This window comes from Vanessa tameamea, chromosome Z (genome assembly GCF_037043105.1).
Source record: "Vanessa tameamea isolate UH-Manoa-2023 chromosome Z, ilVanTame1 primary haplotype, whole genome shotgun sequence".
NCBI classification, from domain to species: domain Eukaryota; kingdom Metazoa; phylum Arthropoda; class Insecta; order Lepidoptera; family Nymphalidae; genus Vanessa; species Vanessa tameamea.
The window spans coordinates 13,605,015-13,630,107 of NC_087341.1; the positions used below are offsets into that span (position 1 = coordinate 13,605,015).

At 32.3% G+C, this 25,093-nt stretch overlaps 1 protein-coding gene across 2 annotated transcripts in view; it reads right to left on the minus strand.

Moving 5' to 3' along the window:
• The window catches only part of LOC113402499 (3',5'-cyclic-AMP phosphodiesterase 4A-like), a 146,232-nt gene that overhangs the window by 38,433 nt on the left and 82,706 nt on the right, over positions 1–25,093 (minus strand). For both annotated transcript variants that reach the window (XM_026642780.2, XM_026642788.2), the window contains exons 6-7: positions 22,433–22,564; positions 13,551–13,718 (exon numbers count right to left, since the gene is read on the minus strand). In XM_026642780.2, coding sequence (XP_026498565.1) covers positions 13,551–13,718; positions 22,433–22,564 — 300 coding nt within the window. The remainder of the gene's footprint in view (positions 1–13,550; positions 13,719–22,432; positions 22,565–25,093) is intronic.

Sequence of the window (25,093 nt, forward strand, 5' to 3'; positions counted from 1 at the left end):
TGAAACTCTGTAAATAAATTGTTAATAAAGAACAATTTATTAATAGAGTATTCTTTTTTGAGTATACGAGTAAAAACAACAAGTTAAATTTAAAAACAATTCAAATGTTTTATCAACTTCACCCCAGCTTTAAATAACGGATGGAATGAAGTTTCATAATAGCTTACATCCGTTTTTTATATTAACGAATTTGTTTCCATTGTTTTTAACATATAATATATTTAAAAGTAAAATTAAAATAAATGAATATAGAAAATTGCACCATCACAAGTTCATTAATACTATATTGATAAAGATGTTATCCTGAGCGACCGACCTGGGGTTCGAACACCGGAACTCGGGATCTGCGGCCATATATTTAGCCACTAGACCAATGAGGCAGTTACTTTTATAAACAATTATAGAAAATACGATAAAACGAAATCCGAACTTTCAATCCGAACAAATAACAATACCAATTATAAACTGTCCCATAATTGGACAAGTGCAAGAATATTATAAGTGTCAGTCCATAGTCACGCAGGAACCTTTACTGGTTGAAAGCGGCAGGAGTTTGCTAACGTAATTTTCACACGTCTTCAAGAACTGGAGTAACTAAGATATGTAAGTTACCCCGCGACGTTTAATTAAGAAGTGGTGCGGCCCGTGAAATGATTTTTTACCTTGCAGTCCAACGGTCTCCACACTGGACTATCGCTGCTTCCAAGCAGCTTGAATTTTTATATCTATAATTTATATACTTTACTTCAACTTGTTGTCACAAAATATAAATACATTTTTTTTTCATAAGAATCGTTCCACGATGGCGAAGGTATATTTATATATACTTAGATTTCGTTTAATTTAAAAACATAAACATCACCCGCTAAAAAAATAGAAAACAGTGAACTCTCACGTCGATCAACGTTCCTCTAGCGAGGGCTGTCGAGAACATGTGTAGCATTTCATATGATACATACTGGTTTCCTCTGCCAGTTTTGCATGTTTTTTTTTAGTTTTATAAACACACACTAAGCGAATGTAGTCAGTGGTATTTACGATTTACGTTAAAACCGGGGTATTCTATGTCTTAGTCTATTTCGATTCATTTTTTATTGCGCTCTATAAAGATTATTTAAAAATAATTTGTAAAAAAAAAAAAATATATTAAAAGGCGTTCATTAAGTTATCTTTAATTCGATAAAGTAGATTAAACTCAGAAGAGGAACTTAGCCTTGCTATTGTTAAAGTAGTGTCCTTATTGTATTACAAATCAGATGTCTTGTGCGAGAACAAACGTCTGCTATTCATTTAATGCAATTGCCTTCTAAAAAGAGTAAAGTTTAGATGATAAATAAATATTAAAAAAAATAAACACAGATCAAATAATAATTAAAACGGTTAAATGATTCTTTATTTGAATTTTACACAAACTCATGTACCATACACTACGTACATATATTCTAGGCAGTGTTTATGTAATATGTATGTATGTATAATTATATGCATATATTTTTTGAGATCGACCGCCGTGGGCAAGTCAGAAGAACTAAAAGATTTGATTATACTTGTTCAGAGCAAACTAATATCCATATAAATGCAATAAATTCATGTTATTAACTATGACAGAAACTAAACTTTGAAATTAGGATATTTGACGATGCATCGCGAGCTCTGAACTACTCGTAATCCCCTGGATAGAAAACTTTAATTTATTCATGGAACATATTATCTATTCATAATTATAACATAATCTGTCGTGGGTGGAGTTAGAACAGAGGAAACTTTGAACTTAGCTGCGGGATCTGCAGTCGCGAAAACCGTTGATTTATTTCTGTAAGAATGATTATAAACAATATATAAATGCATGTATTCTAATTATGTTGGTATTAAATTCGGGGCTAAAATATTGTTATACGGTTACAAAAACCCAGCGATTATTTCTATTCCACTTTTCAAATATATAAAATAAATGTTTATAGGATGGAACGAAAATTTCAATAAAATTTCAAGCTTTCATTCAAATTCAGTGAAAGAGTTTTCGCCGATAGCTCGCAACGAATGAAATAATACTTGCATTAGGAGAACTATCAAAACCGATACGCTGACTGAATCCGATTCACCGATGCACTTTTTTCTTGAATTATTCAATACGCTCTAACAACTCAGACGCTGTTGCAACTTTAACGAACAATTTTGTATTTAAGCAACGGTATGAGAAATTTAAATTCCTTAACTTCAATTGCCAATAAAATAAAACAATTTATTAACTAAAAACAATTATTATAATAAATTCAGGAATAATAAAAATAAATTATAAGGTAGAAAACATATAAAATACTATTAAGGACGCGTGGAACAAGATTTTGAGGATCAACTTTATATTTGATATAGGTAATGCAATGTTCCTGTTTATTTTTATTTCGCATATATTTATAATTTGAACCATTAATCGGCGTAAAAGTTGAAAACTACAAGAGGATTATGCTGTAGGAGGCGAATCGATTTTACCAAACATTTTAGGTATTAATCTATCAGACGTTATCGTTGGCGGCAGGCGTTCTACGAAAACATTGCCTGAATATTCCGAGTTTGTTTGGACGGTCGGCTTAGCAAATGTAACTTCTAACTGTATTTAATATTTCAAAGTACCATATTTTTCAGAAATATTACATGTTTTAATAATAGCTTGATCCAACAATTTATTTTAGTATTTAACCATTTCGTTACGCGGGTATCGAAAAGGGTAAATAAGTTGCATTAAATGTTAACTGTATTTGATTGAATGATGACGTTTGATGCGACTGCTTTATATCGAACCGGTTGTCCTTGGCTTTGTATCGCTTCAATCCCCAATTATTATTAAATGTGAAATCAATTGAAATTATAATCACCTAATGTAATTATGTACTAACTACTACATCAAAGCAATTAGTGGCTGTGGTCTGTATTACCTATATGAAATTAAATATATTAATAATATGAATGTGTGCAATTTGGTAAGTTAAAATATATACAAGAATTTAAATGAAATTTCAATTAAATTAAGTTACTGTTCTCGTACGTTCCTCAGAGAATGACCAAAGGCGTCTCTCGAGGAGTAGTCATAACGGTGAGCAAGGTTCCGACCTAGATCTATTAATTTATTAAATAAATGTCAATCGCCGTTAGCTTATTCAGAAGCGTATCTAATTCGCACTTGAATAACTTACAAAACAAGAGCATTTGCTTTATTGCGCTACGGGAAAATATATTGGAATATTAAAAATGTTTTCTCCGCGACAAATATTCTAAAGATTTCTGGAAGCTAATGTTTAAGAACGGTTAATGATATTCTACAAAATATGCAAATTTTGCCCAGTTTAAGAAAACTATGTTACATTTTTCTAGATATAACACTTTTTAAGTAAATTTTAAACAGATCAAGGGAACAAAGCTCAGCTTTCCACGTTATGTTTTGCTGATTTTCGCTTAACATAAAGAAAAATAACCCATATTTACCATTACCCCAATGCAGGGCAAAAGTTTAAGTTAAGTTATGTTTAACGTTTATTATTTAGCACGCTGTCTCAATGCGCGTTAGAGGATATAAAATTATAAATGTGGCTGATATTCAACCAACACGGATTACGGACATACTTCACCGCCGAGCACGAAAAAAAATAAAAGATTAGCACATGAAAATCAGCGGTGCTCAGATGGGAAACCTGATATAGTTCTAGCCACTGGACCATTCCGTCACACCATCACCACTTAACATATGAATAATGATAATATAAATGTAAATTTTACAGATTCTACAATTCTATATCAACCGTCTGCCCAAAAATCTGCAGAAGATTAATGTGCAGCAGCGGCGAAATTCATTTTAATAAAAATACGATTCCGTCTCTATCAACAAATGGTTAAAACTAATTCAACCATTAAGATCTTAGAACGATAAACTTAATTACAGTGGAAGTATTCGGACAGGTGAGGGTAAACCAAATTGGTTGGTTCCCATTAAAATGGGTTATAGAATCCAGGTCAGCCTTCGGAACCGGAAAGATTTCCTGTGACGTACGTAAATTAACCTCAATAGCAATCGTATCGATTATCAAAATATTTGCTGAACAAAAATGAAATCAGAATAATAAAATATTGCGCTCGAAGAAACCCCAAATAAATAAGTGCATTGTATCAGTAATCATTTGGGGTAATTTTCACATTGATGATTGCGCTAGTAAAAATCTGGATTTATTTCATCATCGTACATATGCTTGGAACATTGAATCTGTGCTAATTACATAAAAGCAAATACCTTAAAAATGTTTAGTCTTTTGTGGCATACTGTGATCCAAAATATTGGGTATATCATATCAAATAGGGTAACCAAGTTAAGTTAAGGAAACAATATAACATGATATAATCATAAGTCAAGAAAAATCCATGCAATACTTAAAAAAAAAAAAAAAACATTTCTTACCGAATTATACAATTTAATTACCGAATATTATTCGTCTATCACCAGACATTTCACAAAACAAACGAAGCGAAATAATTAGCCCATGCGTATGCGTACGTGGAGCTATGTATATCAGTTTGTAGCCTTGATTAAGCATTAGAAAATCCATAATACGTATGTACATATTAATTGGCTGAACGTGATGCTTCATGAACGTGTCGCATATCCTGAATAATTTAATATATAACTTTGCTATTCATCTTTATCAACGAATATAATAAATAGTTAAATAAAGTTGTATGTTATTAGGAACTATTAAACTTGTCTTTGCCTTTTGAATTCCATAAATCTATGCTATACTAGTAAGTGATGAAACGTTGCTTTTGTTATACTTAACCGAAAAAATGGTTCTGTTAATTTAGTTTCGAAGATTTTGCGTCGTATTGTTGCATAAGTAGCCGCTCTTCGCGGTGTCAACCGCTTTATATTTAATATATTGACGTGACAAGCATGAATTTCTTAGTCTTATGAAATACAAGGACGATTTTTGGTTATGATTAAAAAAAATACGATAGTGAACTGTTCGGTTTCGACTAATTACATCATATTTGACGCCACAAGAGAAGATATTTATTTATTTTATGTGCAAATACAAATAAACAGGTGAATTTCATTTCATAATAAAATTATGAGACTTTAATCGCGTTCGGTCGCATAAAATTATTCTGGTGTGAATCGTTTTTCTCAGAATAAAAGCATTCACGATGAGTGTATATTATATGTCTATGTGAGTGTATACACAGAAACACAGATAATCAACGATCAGGTTTATTTAACACTGCTCTTTTAAAAATTGAACCAATAACATAGTTGTCAATAAAAAACTCAAACGTTTTACCTATATTGAACAAATAAAAATAAAACAATATGCATTTAACACATTCGGATTATTATGCTGCAAAGAGTGTGTTAGGCAAAATGAAAAAATTTTTATGATCGTGGATAGAACTAAATTTAAAATATATCGCGATAGTTTAAAGATTACGAAATAGTATTTTTGTCGTATGTCTTCTTCCTAACTTGTTGACTCCAGTTCAACCGAAGAGCAAAATGTGTCAATGTTCTCTCCACTTGGTCGAGCAAATGCGAGATATCACACACGTCGCTGACAAAAGACTTAGCAACATATTGACCGTTCTGAATGAGCTTGTAAGGCGACTTTACGCGCTGGGGCGGTTATTCGAATGCGGTTGGAAAGTAATCGTAAATTTAATATTATGAAGGGTTATATTAAATTAACAAAAAAAAAATCTTATTTGAATATATCTGTTGGCGCGGCTTGTGACTATGTTATGCCGTCAGGCTTCCTCTACGCCGTTGCAACGCCTTACTCTCTTCTGCGTGCGTGACGCGTATATGTATGTTGTTATTATAATATTAAGAAATACGTTTATTCTTTAACGGAAACTTTGTTTTTATTCTTATGTTTTTCTAATTCTATGTTATAACAACTAGAGGATACTTAAAGAGTTATACGTATCTTGATTAAGATTTTACTTGTTCGTCAAACTGATGTAACCACCTGGGTTGGTATCTTTTCTACGAAAGAGTTTCTACGTTATATCAAAAGCAAACTCGTTACATGTTAAGTAGAGTTGGTGTAAATATTTTTTTAAAGCGTGTTAAGCCGTTTATTTTATCGGTGGCGTCGAGTGTAAAGTAATAAATAATTGGAAAACGCTTTATATAATCTAATTACAGTGAAGTTGATTTAATAATTGGAAAACATATTGTGATGGCCGTTATTTTATCGTTGATAAAATAAAAAAAGTTACCGATATTATTAAAAAAATAATGAGCTCCTATTTAGAAATTTTTATTACTATTAAAACATAAACGTCCTTACTTACAAACCTTGTTTAGAGGTGACGGGGTGGGGGGGGGGAAACATTGATTTCTCTCTCTCATCATTGATCTATCGAAAGAATAAGACACTACATTTTTTTACATATCACTTTCTCAATGACGCTTATATATATAAGAACTAGTTTACTTATGGAAAATTAGACGTAAGATTTAAAGTAAAAATATCGACCTCATTTTATAAAAGAACCATTTTAGCTCTATACCACTGACTAAATTATTGTTTTATTTTGACGAAAGCGAAGTGCTAATATGGAACGCGAGGTTAGAATTTTTAAGTGAGATAGCGGTATGGAGTCTAATTAAAATGGAATCATCCATTCGCAATAACCAAATGAACAAACCGCGAGTCGGTAGCTGGTGAATTTTAATGCAAAAACTACAATCATAGTATCAAATAAAAAGCCGGAATGTTATTGAATAGAAGGATAAAAGCTTGTTTGATTACCCGCTGCCGAGCTCATTGGCAAAAGTGGTCCGGTGGATACATATTTGGGAACTTCATACAACGCGGTCACGTTGTATTCAATCGCGTTTGAGCACGAGATGAATTATTAACAACAAAAACTAAGCACACGAAAACTCAGCGGTGCTTGCCTATCTCTTTATGATAGCGTTCCCGAGAGACTGAGATACCATAAATACGTGGCTAGCAAATTATGATTTAAAGTCTCTTAATAACGACTCCCAAGAACTATTGTTTTTATGTCAAATATCTATTGGCGAGCTTTGGAGGTAAGTTCGAATCTTGACTGTCTTCGCTATACTCTACTCGTGGCGGGGTGCGCGGTGCGTAATCTATAAAGTTATGTGCTATATAATACGATAACAATAAGAAAAAAAATATATTTTATAAAACTTTAGGTTTTTATTTACTTTGCTTCATATCGATCGGTTATCGATCAATTCAAACCATCGATGCTTCTATTCTATACAACAGACCGGCTAATTGGAACTTTATGGTAAATCACCTTCGCTCAACGAGACTTATTGTAATGAGTGTAAACAAAATTTACATGCGTCGCCGACTATTATTCTTTAAGGGATCTACTTTAATTTACTGGCTCACCCTTAGCCGGACCATAGGTGTACAATGTATGTGATCTTTAACAAGCACAATTGTGCTTGTTAACAAAATGTTGTTGACAAGATTTTCTAATGTTTGTCTGTTTTTTTAGGTCAAATCTTGCAAGCTGACTTAGAACCACTTCTTCTTATTACACAGAGTTGAAATGTCATATGTTAATTCAATTCATATGACAAATATTTTTATGGTAACCTAATTATAAATCCGAATTGGCGCCAGATTAAGAAACTTCAACGATCAACAGCATAGATACGAAATTTAATATAATAAAAAACAATATATATTCTTGTTTATAAGGTTTATTTTTACTATTTATTTGTTTTAAAAAAACAATAATTTCATAATATTAACAGGTGATTAAAGTAATTATTAGAGAAAAATGAATTAGTTTATATTATATTGTCAAAATATTAGAAATAATAAACTCAAAGCTCGCAGAACACGATCGTGGAATGTATCATATAGTTATAAACATATAAAAAAATACACGAATAGAAAGAGAGTATTACAATTCAGGTTTTAAAATTTCACAAGTGAAAAGTATTAAATGGGAAGAGAATATGGCTGATATTGCGAATTTATAACTCTTTCTAAATTTTTATTCAGAGAATATTTTGTTAGTACATCACATTTTTTCATGGAATTTGTGCTATTGTTCTCGATAAATCCATTGTTTTGAATTTACGTAGACGACCGAGATTTTACAGCGTATAACATTTTTTAAGCCGATTTGTTTTCTATGAAATACTTGCTAACTACTTATTATGTCAAAATGAATGACTTACATACAATGCATAACGCAGAATAAATTGATGATGAAACAGGATGAAATTTTACACGGGAATTCCTGACGGAACGTAGGTGAGCACTAAGAAAGGATTTGTAAAAATGCCTAGAGATATAAAATCGGTATTTAAGCTTATGTTAATGAGATAGGGATAGATGAAAGTTTATTTTAAAATTCATCACCTCGGATGGCACTAAAGTGAAGAAGAATTGGGGATAAAGTTTGTATAGAAGTTCATGATTTTTTAATTATTAAAATAAGAAAATCGGTATATTGGCTTATATTAATGAATACAAATCAGTATTTTTGTGGGTGAGGGTGAAATTGGTGTTCAAAGTTTTGTATAAATGTCCATCTTTTCTCAATGTTCGAATTATGGTAATCGGTTTTGAGGCATCTGTCTTTGAATAAATAACATTTGTTTCAGTGCTCTTAAAAATCCAATAGCCCATAACGGGTTAAATGGGTAATATTAAACAAGTTTGTATGGAAGTTTATCATTTTTGAACTTCTGAAAATGAAAATTGATCAACGCCGGTTACCAACGAACTAATAGTTAAGAACATTTGAGTTTCTGTATCCATGTTAAATTAACTATTTATTATTTTTTTACTGTCATTAGTCGTCTCACGCATACTCGAGACATCTTGTAAGTACAACCGTTACTCACTCATACTAATGCACGCCGATAATAATCAATTTCACGTGGAAAGGCGCGCCTTCGGGATTGAATACTTCTATACACTGTTGGTTGTTACACAAATTGTAGCGTTGACGTCTTTGATCTTGTTCCATTACAAATACCACAACAAAACAAGGACTATTATGTAACATTGCTGAATTAAATAAGTTTTAAGCTAAAATAACTGCGTGCTTGTAATCCTAGAACTCAAACGAATAAAATATAGTATAACAGATTGTATTAACGCCAGTAACTAAAGAGGATTGCAATTTAATCGATTGACTGCAACTCTTTTAAAATTCAGTTCAAAGATTTGATTATTTAAAGAGAAGCTTGTAAAAAGCCCGCCTCAAGTAAAGCCCGATTCCACGAATGTCTCAAAAGGCAGCCAAGGTCACCCCTCGTATTTCAGCAAAGTATTCGGAATCTTCATTGCTTCCGCACTTTTAGCATACACATTTAACGTGTATCTTAAAATTTATTTTTACATGAGGATTCTCCTTCTAACATTTTTCTTCGGCGTGACGTGAATTATATTATTAACGCAAATTTTGAACATGAAAAATTCATTTGTGACCTTCTAGCTGGGTCTACTTGTTTCGTTGCAGTTCCTGAATTGCTATTCAGACATACCTAAGTCAGACCTAGTTTCTTTCGGATGTCAGGCTTGCTAAATCCTAAGATTTTTCAGTGAAAGTGTAAAACCAGTGAAACATCGAACTCCCACGCAGTACTAATTTGTTATACGAGAAATAATTCACGAGAGTTTCTTGTCAACCTTATTCCAGTTTGTAGCGAAAAGTTTAATTACTATAAGCGCATTCGGTAAATTACATTTCACCAGAAATTTCGTATTTTGGAAAATTATTTTAATTTATGAATTTTAAACGCTTTTCAAAGTAAATCTTAGCGCAAATCATTATATTTTCTCATAGTTATATATTTAGATCCCATAAAAGTGTTCAAAAAGAAAAAAAAAAAAAAATATATATATATACGCTAAGAAGATATTTATCCGGTAAAAGTATGTAATTTTTACGTATATATTGTGGGTGCATAGCTTCGGCAGAATATAATAGAACCAACATTTTTAAATCCGCATATTTTGAAAGAGCCGAACCGAAGTGCTTAAGAGAATATTTGTTATATGCATCCATCAGTCGAGCACGTAAGCCGTATCATCCGCATTGGTGCGGGGAGCCCACCAGGATAAACATAACCCGGGATTATTGGCTCGGGCGGCAGGCTGTAAAAGTCTACTAAAGATATTTTTTTCATGCAATTTCATGCAGTTTCACGCAACGGCGACAGACTGTTGGTATAAGAAAATGATAAATGTTTTACAGAGCAATACTCTATTTAACAATTAATTGACAGTGGAGATGTTAAGTACCCAATGGTTATAAATAACTTGTTTCGTGTTTTACGCGTCCGAATATTATTCAAAACAATTTACATAAATGTCATTTTGATATCTGCACCCGTTGCACATTTTATTTTGTCACACGAACTAAACGTTATTCAGATTAGACGAATTAAAAAAAATATATCATGTAAATAAATCAACTTCAGAATATCGATCCAATTTATGTACATTGATCGCTTGAATTCGATATTGACGCTTATAGCTTTCAGTTTTCATGTCGATCAGAAAAAATGAGAAAATATCACATTGCTTATTTTTAATAGTCGTATCTCTTAACCGTTATCTTCGCCTGATCGACTTTTAAAGTGTCATTATTATCCAGCTCGTCAAGACAAACAAACGTGGTACATTTATGAAATAGGACAAGTGCTAAATTGTTAGTACTTGTTTAGCGTTCTGCCATAACGGTATGGCGGTATAATAATAACATACGAGTGTTACCACCTAGACGTCAATTAATTGTTTCACATCAAAAAGGAATACATTTTTAGAAATTATAGTACGATGATACCAACACAATGAACTTCTCGTCTATTGGAGTTATAGTCAAGTATCTATTTATTAAACAGTTTAACAAAAATAAAAGCTATCAAGAGGCTGGTATGTTTATTTGTACTCAAAATAAAAGAACAGTACCCTGTCGTGCAAAAGTGCAGACACATTGGAAGGGAAAATTTTAATAAGTATTGCATAACAGTCAATTTTATCGTGTCCTACTGTCCTAATATCTCATGCCTTCGTCCAGGAACCCCGTCAGCACCATGCCTTATTGGAATATGACTAGTTCCGTGATAAGGTAACAAAACAACAGGTAGAGTTTTGCATTTATATTAATCTAGATTTACTTCAAAGTCAAAGTCAAAGGAAACAAGAGTTAATATAAAAACATTTTTTAAGGTAATTTAAATGCAATTGTTACTACAGAAGCGGGCTTGGAAAAACAATATTACGAGCTAATAAATTCCTGTAAGAGTAGAATTCTTTTAAATAATTATTCTATTTTAATTTAAAGTCGGAGCTTCGACGAATGAATCGTTAAACGTTTATAATTTACAAAATAAATTTAAAAAAAATCTGGCTCTATGGACGGCTCTAGTTGCAATACCCTGTTCGATTTGTTTGTCGACAAATATCCGATAAGACTCTCGCGCCACCTTTATAATTCGAGTTGGATGAAAAAGAACTGATTTCAAGCGGAGGTAACTTCAAAGTACAACTAGTTAATTAAAGAAATAGTTAAAGAAGTATTGAGAAATGCTTCAAATAGATTTGATTTTGGGAACGATCATAAATAATAAACATAATTTAAAAACTTTTTTTTTAATAAACTCTACAATATGTAGTAGTGTAACGTGAAAGGAATTATTATACGATTGCCCATTTAACAATGAATCTTTAAAGTCTTTGTACAACCAATAGGAAACCTTAGAGCGTAAAAACTTTTATAAAAGATTTAACATCCCGTCTTATTGCGTCCACTAGAGGCAGTAGAGTTGGTTCTATTTTCGCCGAGATAATCGGTATTGCGATTCAACAGAGAAACGCTCCGCTAGCATTCTCGCCACCGTTCCACGCGGTCCAGTTCTGTTGACATTATTTAAACTTACAACATCAATATTTTTAACGTAAATAAACTTAGGTACAGGAAATAATGCCCTTACGTAAATAAAATTAGACGAGTTGACAACGATGTTGATGGGTTTCGGCCCAATATCAATTCCATTTCAACTTTACATTTGATAAGTCATAATACTATAAATATATTGAGCTTGTGTACACGCTTACATACTTGTAAGATTACTACTACACAGATTATCCTGAAATTTTGCATACGCGTTGCTAGGGGTACTGTGAAGACCATAGGGTACCTAATAACTGCTAAGTCAGACGGAACCGAGGGTTGTAACAAGTATTGCACGAAGAAGATTCGATAAATCGCGTATCAACCCTTTTATAACTACTAAAATAAAATAAAATGAAATTTAATTCAGCGTAAACATAAATCTTACAAATGAATGTATATTAGATGTGGGCTAATGCAACTGCTATCTGATTAATAATTATACGACTTGAGTAAGTAATTACATATTTAAACCAATTACACGCCAGTCAGAACCAACAAATTAACAAACAGCCACGAGTCAATATCTCAAATGCCTTATATAACATTCATAAATAATCAGAGAAGACATGAAATAAATGAATGGCCGACATAGCCCGGTGACTTGAATACGTGAATCGTAACTGAAACTCGCGCATACAAATCCGGGCAAAAACAAATGCTTTTAAGTTTAAAATTCCTCTTGCGTTCGGTGATGAAGGAAAACTTAGAGAGAAATACTGTTTTTCGAAAAAATACACATGTATATAGACAGAATAGCGGTAGAGTTAGCCCTACAATCTCTTCTCTACCAGTAAGAACCTTTGCCTAGTGATATCAATTATTTTCATTTTACATACATTTATAATTATTTTGTTAATAAAAAATAATATTATTTATATATATTAAAATTAGTAAAAAATCATTTATATTTCGTTTCGTTACAATAATTTAATCAACGGCGTTCGGCGTTTCGTCCCGGTTACAATAATTTAATCAACTAAAATTACGTTAAAAATGCTTACCGAACGAGTCCACTTTATAAAGTTAAATATAATTTACATTACTTTAAATGCCTAGGAAACATTTTTTTTTTTTAAATCCTAATAGTCGACCAGCTGACTAATTGTTCATCGTTATGTATAAAATCATTCAAAAACTTGGTTTTGAAATTGAAACAATTGTGGAAACTCGCATGGAAATACAACATCGAAAATTCAAGTTCAGTCCTAATGCATGATTGAATATCAATTTGCAAACCGTATATTTACTGTTAAACGGACGTTACATGTTGATTATTATCGGAATTCGAACTTCGAATATCCAAATTTAAATTGGAAAAATTCAAATAGTTCAATCGCAATTTGAGCTAACGGCGTAAATAGATAACGTTTAAAACAAAACTAACGAATTAAAACCATATTGAAATTAACAAATTATATTTTTTTGACAGTTGCATTTTTGCTACATCAAATTTAGATCAAATTCGGTTCGCGCTTATCTCTAATTAACTGTATTGACTGGACAATTTTTTATTGACTTTTAATTATTTTATAGTTCTTTCATGTTATAGACTTCAATGAGTTTGAAAAAAAAAACCGTTTGGTATAATTAGTGCTTACCTTAAACTGGCTTAAGAACTCTTGTTGCCTGGTGATGTCGGTAGCCAGGATAAGAGAGCTGATTTGACGTTCCACCTTGACGCGAATTTCCTGCACTTCCAGAAGTCCACTCTCGATGATGCAACTAACAGCCGCTCGCCAGTGATGGTTCTCCAAAACAGACGTATTCTGTTGAACATATAATATATATTAAAAACTAAAACGAATTATATAAGATGAGATAAGAATAATTACAGTAACAAATATCACTTTAATGTTATTTTAATAATTGTAATTGAAGTCACATATTTGCAATATAAAGAATTAAAATTAATGTATACATATTAAGATGTTATCTAAATTCAGAATTCAAGTTTCCAACAAATAGCGCGCTTGGCGGTTGCAAGCAACTATTATTATAAGAGTGAACTTTCAAGTCCAATTCATCCCAAGGAGCGCAACGTTGTGCACATTGATAAGTTACTTTATATTTATAAATAAAACATTTTCGTTTCGTTTCAAGGTTTCATTCAAACCGAAAACGTTTCTTATCCGGTGGGTTGGTTGTATGCTCGTTGAGGACGTAAAGCGCTTTAATAGAATTTAGGTACAAGTAGAATGTTTTTATCACAATAGCTAACTCTTATATAATAATAATAATAATAATATCTTTGTAGTTGGTAGTTTGCTACATATTATGCATGTGCCAAAAATTCATCCGATACGTGCAAGTTTCCTCACGATGTTGTCCTCCGTCGCCGAGAGCGAGATTAGTTGTAAACACAAAATAATCACCATCTTCGGTAACTAACCACGTGTCCTTGTTCTTGCAATATAATGGTTACGTATATCATTTTAATCTACATGAAATTATATAAAATACATTAATAACAATTTTAAAAGATTTCGGTTAGATATCCCTCGACGCTGAGTGATTAATAAAACATATAATTTTATTTGTAAAAAACAATAGCCTTAGAGGAAGAATAATACCCGATCGCTGTAGGTATTATCTTAATATGAAACAATAGTATTCATTATATTAAATATTTTCAAGTTGTAGATTCTTTTTTTAGATTTAAATATATTTCAGGAAAACATTATAATGCGTTGATGGCGATGTATAAAATCCAAATAACAATGAATTAATATTTCGGTTTAATAAGAAACGTTATGTGCGCGACATCGATCTGAGCTTAAACAGTTTTTACGAGGGCGCTCAGTTATCAGCTCGCCGCCTTTAATTTCCGTCTCAATAAGTCACCTTCATCGTTCAACTGTTCAATATCTCAATAACTCGAAATATTGATCCTTCTCGGAGGCACAACATTCTACCCTCGATACTGTATGATTTGCTTATATCTCAGCATCCTTCGTATTTCGTTTGTTTTAATTGGAAGATTTACGGCTCAACAACGCTTTGTGGTAGGACTTTCGTTTACTTAACAAAACAAATTCGTATTAAGCACTCATCACCAGGTCCCAATAAATTCGTCAAATTATGAAGACGCTGCCGAAATTAGGAAGACGAAAAAGATTCCTAACATAAATAAAATTAATGTATGGACCAGTGTCAATAACCGTAGAAAGTTTCATTGTGACGTATTTACCAAGTGAACTCGGTGCCGACAAGCCGCAAGTACATATTTTCGGGAAAGTTTCGAAGAAATAATCCATAATGGAATAATGTAAAAGCGCAAATTAGTTCTAAGTGCCTTTTAGCATGCACACGGCTGCCGTCTAAATGGCACAGGGAGGTGTCATGATAATTCTTGAGCACCTGTACACACACCACAGTTTCCACACTATTAACTTTCAAACGGTGATGATCGAACTTGGGTTAATAGATTGAAGAGGTTGTCATTAATCATTAAATGGAACGATAAAACTGTGTATGTCTATATCATATCAAATACGTCATAGTCGGCTTGTCAGAAAATGTACTCATTCTGATGTATTATATAAGGTTTAAAAAACATTTACTTAACACAATTTATTTTTGGGTCCTTACATACGTCTCATAAAAGTTTTAAGAAAGATTTTTCAAAATCCGTCTCCTAAGTTTTTGATCGTAACATAGGTTACGAAAGTTCGCCAATTTTTTGTGTTAGCAATATGGCGTTAAGGCTTCTATTTCAGGTAAAATATATTTAGTACTGAGTTTTAAAATAATCGTTACTTGAGAGGACTTAATAAGAGTTGCTTGCTATATATGTCAGGATTTCTCTCACAATTACATACTTAAATAATAAAGTTCCAAAAAGAGTTTCCGTCATTTACAAATTTACGACATACTGATTTAAATTTGTGTTTTAGCTTTTCATAGTTACTACCCGGTATCGATATGTTTTTTGTAGAATCCACATTCTCAGTCAATACGTACGTACGTACATTTAATTAAATTTTGTAAAAGCGTGTTTCGAAAGTGCTCGTTGAATGAAGTATAAACTATTACATGCTTTAAACGAACTGGGGTAATAAAACGTAATGAGTTATTGACTACTACTATCATATCAGTGTATTAAAAAAAAACATGACTTTGGTCTTATTTACACTGGTCTTAAGGCCATATATACGACACGACTCATCAAGACTCGACATAAGCCCCTGTAAACCCTCTGGGGATTCCGCCACAAAACATAAGTCTTCTGTCTACATTATCTCAGTGATAATGGCATCAGATATTTTGGTGTGAGCCTTTAACCTAGCCAGGTTAAAGAATCCACTGTCATCGGTACGGAAACGGATACGGATGCCCTCAATCAAAGTCTGTGTATTTTAATCTTATACATTGATCAATGACCCAGTCGACGTAAAACTCGGAAATGGCTCACTTAAGCTGGTAGATAATTTCAAATATCCCGGTAAAACGATAACATTAAGGTGCCTTCTCGATGTTAATGAACAAACTAAACAGCGGAATTGGAGGAGCTATTGCAACTTTTAGCAGACTTCGCTTCAAGGTGTTCCGATCACACGACATAAAGCTCTCTACAAAAGCGGCTTTGTACATGGCGGTCATTCTGCCGATCTCTCGTTTGGCCATACACTATAACTATGTCGGAGGGGTGCTGACCTGCAGTGAACATGCGCTGCAAAAATTGCCTTTACCAGTCAATCAGCGTCAGTCAGAGAAAACAGAACAGACGTTCTTAATAGATATATGCATACTACTATATCTCATTTCATGCAATTAATAAATGTTTGATAAAATTTTAGCTTAAGAAATGTTTCATTTCTCTTACCCCTCTCGCAAGTGAAAATATATTATAAGTTTTTGAGAAACTAAGAGATTGAATTTGCTTAATTGACTGACCAAAGACAACGAAAAGTTTATTATATAAGTATATTATTATGTGCAATCCGTAAAGTTAAGTATTTTAATGATAATAATTTATGTTAATGATAAAAATAGTAGAAATATCACATTATATCCGAATAATATAAATACCAATCTATTCATACTCACCTATATATGAGTATAAATCCGAAAGTAAATATGTCTGAGTATATGTCTATAAGTAAATAAACTAAAACTGCTGATCGTTATAGACTATGAAACCAAGGAAACCTTGTTCAGATTTCATTCCTGAGTTGCTGGGAACAGTTTTAACAAAAACATAATTAAACGTAACTTTATTAACTTGAGTTAACAGATAATACCTATTCTACTAGTGCAACGATATATTTTTTATTTTATTTAATACAGTAGACGCGTGTCAGTTACCGAGCGCAAGTTACGTCCTAATATATTTGCCTTAAAATTTATTCATTTTCGTCTTCATCGTCATAAGCATATTAACGTCAAAGATATGGCAGCCTCTCGTGGCGTGTTTCGCAGACACGTGATACGAGATCGAGTTATTTTTCAATACAATTTATGAGAAATTTTAATAATTTAAAGGAAAATAGTATTTCGTTTTTTTTTTTCAAGAAATAGCCAAATGAAGAGGGCTATTATTTTATTAACGTATGCTTTACATTATATACAACATAAGTAGCATTAGCTTCGTTATCGCTTTTAATCTACAGTAATTTACGGCGAACATTATATGGATTCCTCTGAGCTATTCTCTGGACGTGGTTTTGTTTTGCATTAGCTATAAAGTTTATAAATTTACAATTAAAATTTAAAATTTCATAGTTAATGCTAAATATATATGTGGCATGTTATTATATAAAATAACGATCTGAACCCGCGGCATTACCCGCGCGAATTTCATAACACAAACTTTCACCTACCATTTAACCCCCTCGAGGGTTCAATTATAAAAGTAACCTATATTTTTCCCTGGGATTCAAACTATCCCCAAACTAAATTTCATCTAAATCAGGTATAGCGGTTTAAGCGTGAGATTTACTTTCGCATTTATAATATTAGGAATGTTATGAATTATTCATATTTTTTAAACTTATCAACTACCAATATTAGAGTAATATAATTTAAAGTCAAAATAGACTTCAATCAAATAGGCCCGACGTTTCTAAACATGCCACCACGCGTTACCGTCGGCTTTGCCAGCGCCAGGCCGTCATGTCCACGTCCACAAACGATGCCCGCGGCGTTACTACCGGCTAACCTTAGTACATGAATCCCCGGTATATCCACATGAGCACCAAAACGAATTTGAATCGTTATTTTTTTATACTACTGATAATATACAATATAGTTTAGCTCGAAGTTCTTTTACGCGGGTTAGAGTGAGGCAGAGGCAGAAAAATAGAATTTTGCACCCTCCAGTCAACCTTTTTCCACTTTCTCTTTATCTTTTTATGTTATATTCGGTTTCATATAAAATTATTTAAATTTATATTTTGGGTTTAATTCAAAAGGTGTTTTTTAAAAACAATTTCATTTCTTGTCATTTAACTACACTCAAACGTTATTAATTTATTTAATTGTGTCTGTAATATAATACGTAGCAAAAGCAATTTCTTTTCGACTGAATGCCCAATTATACATCTCTCTTTTTTTTAACTAATATATATATTTTTTTATAATGTCGGTAGGCGGACGTGCGAATAGGTCACCTGATGGTAAGTGGTCACTACCGCACATAGACAAGGCCGCTGTAAGAAATATTAACCATTCCTTACATCACCAATGCGCCACCAACCTCGGGAACTAAGATGTTATGTCTTGTGCCTGTAGTCAAATATACATATTGTTTTATAATATTCGTGTGTACTCTGAATGAGAGTCATAAATTACAAGTTAACGCTTTTATACATAGTAACATTTTGTAAAATAAAAGTGTCTGCAGGATTTCATTACACGAACGAAAACGAATAACTTTAGCAGGATATATTGACTTCGTGAAGTTAGAAACTCGGTGTTACGAAGTTATTACTTCACGTGTTTATGCAATATTTATCACCGTTCCTAACAAATTATTATTTGGTATATACCTAACGTTGATGTAAATATATTGTGACGTTACAATTTCTACTTTGTTAAAATATTTCGAAGGGCTGACAATTATACATTGCAATTATTCCGAACAGTTCTATGTTGAAGAAATAATAAAATTTCAAAGCGGTATTGTTTCGAAAGTCATTTCCCATAACACGTGATACGGATAACCGAAATACACCAATAGAGCTGTATCAATGTCAGTTGTCTAACTTTTTTGATCGTGAACGCTAGTAAGTTCCGCAAGGGATGATAAATGAAAACTCTATTTTAGTTTCGAATGGAATAAAATCACCCTATAAATACTGTATTAAGCATCAGCCAATGGATGACTTAAAAAACAATACTTTGTTTTACAACTATTTTATTATATCAATATTATTATTATTATTATATTATGTCTACTTTTAGAAGATAATATTATATTTATGTTTAAATTCATGTTTGTATCGAGATTATTAAATAAGATACAATTTAAAATTTTTTTTGTTAATATATACCTTATTGTTGATGTGATATTATTAGAGACCCGATGTCAATTAATATTATAATTGTAATTGACATCTAATATGATTTCTCCTAAACTAGAAATAGTTAAATTTTGACGCACTATCCGAATCTATTTCCATTCTAATTATCGCTGTCAATTAAGATAAACAATAAAACTGTTTATTAACAAAGTCAATATCAAACTCAATAATCAGAGCATAATAGGATTCATAATAGCAATATATAAAATGGTTTGTTCTGACTAGCAGGCCCTACGCGTTTATGAACAGCCAAAACCACAGTCTAGAAAGGTGAAATTTGAATCTCAGATTAATTAAATAACACAAAAGACGAGCAAGTTTAAACATAGGTTCAATTAGTCATTACTACGTTTGGTACGTGTGAAAATTTTCATATGAAATTCAGACGATTGAGAAAACTTGATGTAATTTGAATGTGGAATAATACTTTACAATATACAATAGATATACGAGTAACATTAACTTCACAGTTTGCGCTACCGCAGCGGTCGGGCCGCTTATTACGGTGTCACGGGCGAGGCTTGCGGTGGACGGCAATAATTTCACTATTATTTCAGAGCTAGCCTCATGAATATGCTTTGAAGGAATAGAACCACGTACCCATTATTGCGCGATCTAAATTATTATCTCTCTATATTACGGGTATTCCTTTATCGCATCGAAAATGCAGAATTAAATTCGACTAAGTTTATTCGATTGATTTAAACGAAATCTTTTTACGGTCCGATTTTAGAATACACTTTCAATCTTTCACTTTCTGATTTTACAATTATTGTTTTAACATAAAAAAAATCGTTGCTTTTCATACAAGCATACAACGGAAGAGATATTAAATTTAATCACTGTTGATATTTTAAAAAGTATTAAAATAGGATTCATTGCTTATGACTTGAAATATTTGCCTGTGATGTCCTTTAAATAAATACCTCGAGATTTGAGTAAAGTGGACGCTATAATTGCTTTTTGTCAAAGCGCTTTCAGTTACTTACTGAAATTGTATGTTACCTTTAACGTTCTAAGCTCCATTAGTATCGACTAACAGATGTTGAAACTAATTTGATACATGGACTTTAGTCGAAAGTTTAATTAACGTTGTTATAATTAAGAACTAAATTACGTTGAGAATTCATATTTTAATGTATATTTTTCTTTAAATATTTAACAGAAAAATCGTATGTACACATCTACATATTAAAGGCACGCGTGGAAAGGAGACAAATACATTCAGTATGTTACATATAACAACAACCTCCCAATATACCATAGCTGGGCTACGGACTCTCCCATTTTCAAAGAAGCTTCGTAGCTTACTCCCCTATACGGCTCCAATAGCAGCAGATTGGTAATACGTGACAAATGCTCATCCGACACGCCGAACACGATATGAACAACATATAGGGACGTAATGTTTAATTGAACATCAACAAAGCTCATTGCCGACTTCCGTGGTCGAGTAGTGTGTACACCGGTTTTCATGGGTACGCCACTCCGAAGTCCCGGGTTCGATTCCCGGCCGAGTCGATGTAGAAAAAAGTTAATTAGTTTCCGATGTTGTCTTGGGTCTGGGTGTTTGTGGTACCGTCGTTACTTCTGATTTCCATAATACAAGTGCTTTAGCTACTTACATTGGGATCAGAGTAATGTATGTGATGTTGTCCAATAATTATAATAAAAAAAAAAAAGCTCATTTAATGTAACTGGCAATGTAACCGACGCATCAGAGCAGTATAACATCAATTATATGACAACGCTTAAAATAAACCTATTACTATCAAAACTTGAACATCTAATAAATGAAAAAACATTTCGAAATCGATATTATTGGTTTGCGTAGTTCACAAAAAATTCAGGATCAAAAATAATAGCTAACGGGCAAGCAGCGCTTGTCATTCACTTAATCTGTGTAAAAAAAAATATCTCGTGCTCGTTGGTGAAGGAAACCTTCGTGAGGAAAACGAAATGCGTCGGATTTCAATGAGATACTGCCACATGTTTGTTGACTAACGAATTATTTATTAATATTCAATTTGTATTTATGCTAGACGTATCAAATATTTGTTAAAGTTGATTCATTTTATTAACATGACATTGTAATTGTAAAGCCCTGGGACATGTTGATGTATGTTTAAATACAAACTCGAATTTATTATATAAACAACGAGTACTAAATATTGCTCAATTATTTATTCATTTGTACATATTTATTTGAAGATAATCTATAATACTGTAGTTACATCCGAGTCGAATACGCATTTGAATAGGTCTTGCTCTTTGTCATAAATAAAAAACGGAAAAACGAGTATTAAAACGATTTTTTTTAATATACGTTTTATAAAGTGAAATACGTCACACCGTTTCTATTTTGTTTTACATTTATGAAGTCCTGTCCTTTTTATAAAATTTGTAAAGCTGTTCTATATTTAGTCGCACAATGTGTATTGTTCTTTAGAATGTCACTGGTAACTGAAAGAGTCAATTCGTTGCATGAAATTAAAGGGTAAAAATGATAACATTATGTGCACGTCACATGCAGTTTCGCCCGCGTGCTATTCGAAACATCCCTTTTTTCGTCCTCTATTACTTAACCCTTATCAACAAAATCACTAATCAATTATATATTGAAGTTTATTTTGAAAGCGTACTTTGGGTGCGTAAGGTTTTAAGAAACATTGTGCGATATCCAATTTCAAAGTTGAAGATATAATACATATTACTATATGCTAACCACTCAAGGCTAATATGTATTAAAAAAGTAAGACTATATCCTTGCATGGAACTCAAACTCACTTCGTACTAAATTTTATTAAAATTTGTTTAGCGGTTTATACGTAAAACTGTCACCGACATACAGAGTTACTTACGCATTTATAATATTAGAATATTACATATTACATAAGGATAATTAAATGTTGACAATATTATCTATTAACATAATTATCTCCAGTTAACAGTTGACCAACCTGATACAAAGCGGCGAGATGGTTAGATGTTGCGATCAGGAAAGGCTGGTTGACTCCAGGGTGGTCCATATCGTGTGCGATGGCGGCCAGCAGGGACGCCATTATCTCGATGGGCTCTAAATAATTACGAATCTAAAACAAAGAACGAATAAAATATATTAATTTTTTTTTTTTGTTAAGTAATGTGTATTATTACAAAGATATTTTCTATGTTGCCGTATTTAAATCGATTCCATCAGATGGCGAACTATGTATCCTTTTTTTTATAATGTAGTAATGGTCACCGATCAAGATTCACGTCTGCTTGAACAATAATAAGAAGAAGTGACTCTTAAACAGTGATTTCGAATTCAAAACCCAAATCAATAATTAATCACGTGCTCACCCTACTGAAAAAGGAAAACCTCGTGAGGAAACCTGTGTATGGTATATGACAGTCAGTCACATTATACTCATCAATCCACATTGGAAGAGCTTGTTCAAAAAGGAGAGAAGACTTTAGCCCAGTAGTGGAACATTTACACACTGTTATTTTATGTAAAATAAAAAAATGAAAATGAAGAGATCATGAGAAATCATGAGAGCCAATGGACTTACACAGGATGACGCGAACGACCGTGCAAAGTGGAGTAGGCGTAGTCGGAAGACAGACCTTAGCATTAGCCAGGCAGAAGAAGAATAAGATGCGTGAAGAGATCACAAAGGCACAGAGTAAAGAGAGCGCAAATTATAAAACTAGTGATAAAAAATTCGCATATCCAGCCATATCAATATAGGCATATATTTACTTGGGGGAATTTTTTTGTGCCAGCTCGTCTGGGTAAGTACCACATTCTCATCAGATATTCTACCGTCAAACAGTAATACTTAATAATTTAGTGTTCCGGTTTTAAGGGTGAGTGAGTCATTTTGAAGCACAAGGGACAACATCTTAGTTCCCAAGGTTGGTGGTGCAATGGTTAAATTTCTTACATCGACATTATAAAGAATGGTTATTATTTCTTACATCGACAATTTTTTTTAAGCGGTGGTAACCATTTACCGTCAGGTGGTCTATTTGTCCGCCCGCCAAATTACTACATAAAAAACCACGTCGAGTATAATTAATTTGATGAATACATGAACAAGCTCAGTCAGCCAGAGGAAAATCATAGATTTTTTCATTGTACACATTGGAATGTATGCTACACAAATAAAAACTTTATATCAAAGAATGTTGATATCTACAGAATTTCCCTCGACTCCAACACTGCGATTGAATTTAAACATTTATTCTCGTTGTTTAAATAATGTTGAAAAATGTTTAGGGAATACTTAATAATTTTTATTCAGCTTGGAATCAGTCGATTGTTTAATTTTTTCGGTTGGCCGTGTATACGAGTGCGGAATGCAACGCGCTCGATTATTAAAATATTTCTGTTCGGCATGTATGGAATTTTTTTATAGAATTTTTATTATAGGTAATTTATTAATATTTATTTTATTATAAAGCATTAAGAAAGATGTAACGAGCTATAACCAGAGATTTAAAATTAATAATGTCATATTTGATTAATTTCTAATTTCGTAACATATTATACACAAAAGGCTCCGTAAGAATCCGCCTACCGTCAATGTAATATGTATTAGGTTTTACACGTCTAAACGATTGTGCGGTGTGGTTCCGCAAAATAGAGTAGAGCCTCTAAATACCCACGAGTGTCACAGCATCCATTAATCAAGTCCATTCAGTAGGAGGAAATCCACCAGAAAAACCAATCTCAAGCTCTACTTACGAAATCCTTTCTATCAGACAAGGCACCATTCATTCGATGTCCATTTGCACGTTGCACACTCCGCCTAACGCCAATAGAATAATCTTTTATCCTCACTAATAACATAAATGCGTAATTGAGACTATTTTCTTATTTAAGCTTTCTCGTGTTTATTATTTTTATTCAAGTGATCATCATCAAATTTTGTTAGAGATATAAAATCGGACATAGAGTACTAAGAACCTGATTCCCCTTTAAGACAAACCTACCCCTATAAATAACAATTAGTTTGATTAAATAAAATAAGACGGCAGGTTTTTGAAACATCCAGAATGATAATTGTCCATTAAGATAGTTAATTAAAGATGGTTCTCGACGAAAAACACCAAAGTTTCGAAAGCGAAATATAAAATAAATAATTAAAAGAATAATTCTATTTTTAGTATCCTTAAAATGATTACAATAACATATACGACTTCGTATAATGGCATTTTAGATAAACATCAGGATATATTAAAAAAATAAAACCGTCAATGCGCGTCAAGTACTTAACGGGTATGTATGTATGTAAATTCGTATCTGTACTATTTTTACGAAATATTCGAAATTTAAAACGTGAGATACATGATCATTTCTTTAAAGTACACCTTACATTTCTGATAACGTTCAAAAACTACAAGATATTCGATATATCTTACCTAGGTTACGACTATACGACATATGTATGTGTGTGTGAAATGCGAATAGTGTTGTAGCACGATATCCTGCTTGTGCCATTTTATTAGCGAGTGGGCGATCTATGAACGTGATATATTGCAATACACTTGACTTATTGGAATAGGAAAGAGAATTTTATATGTGTTTATGATCGTAATTGGATTTATTCATTTGAAGATTGTAATATTTA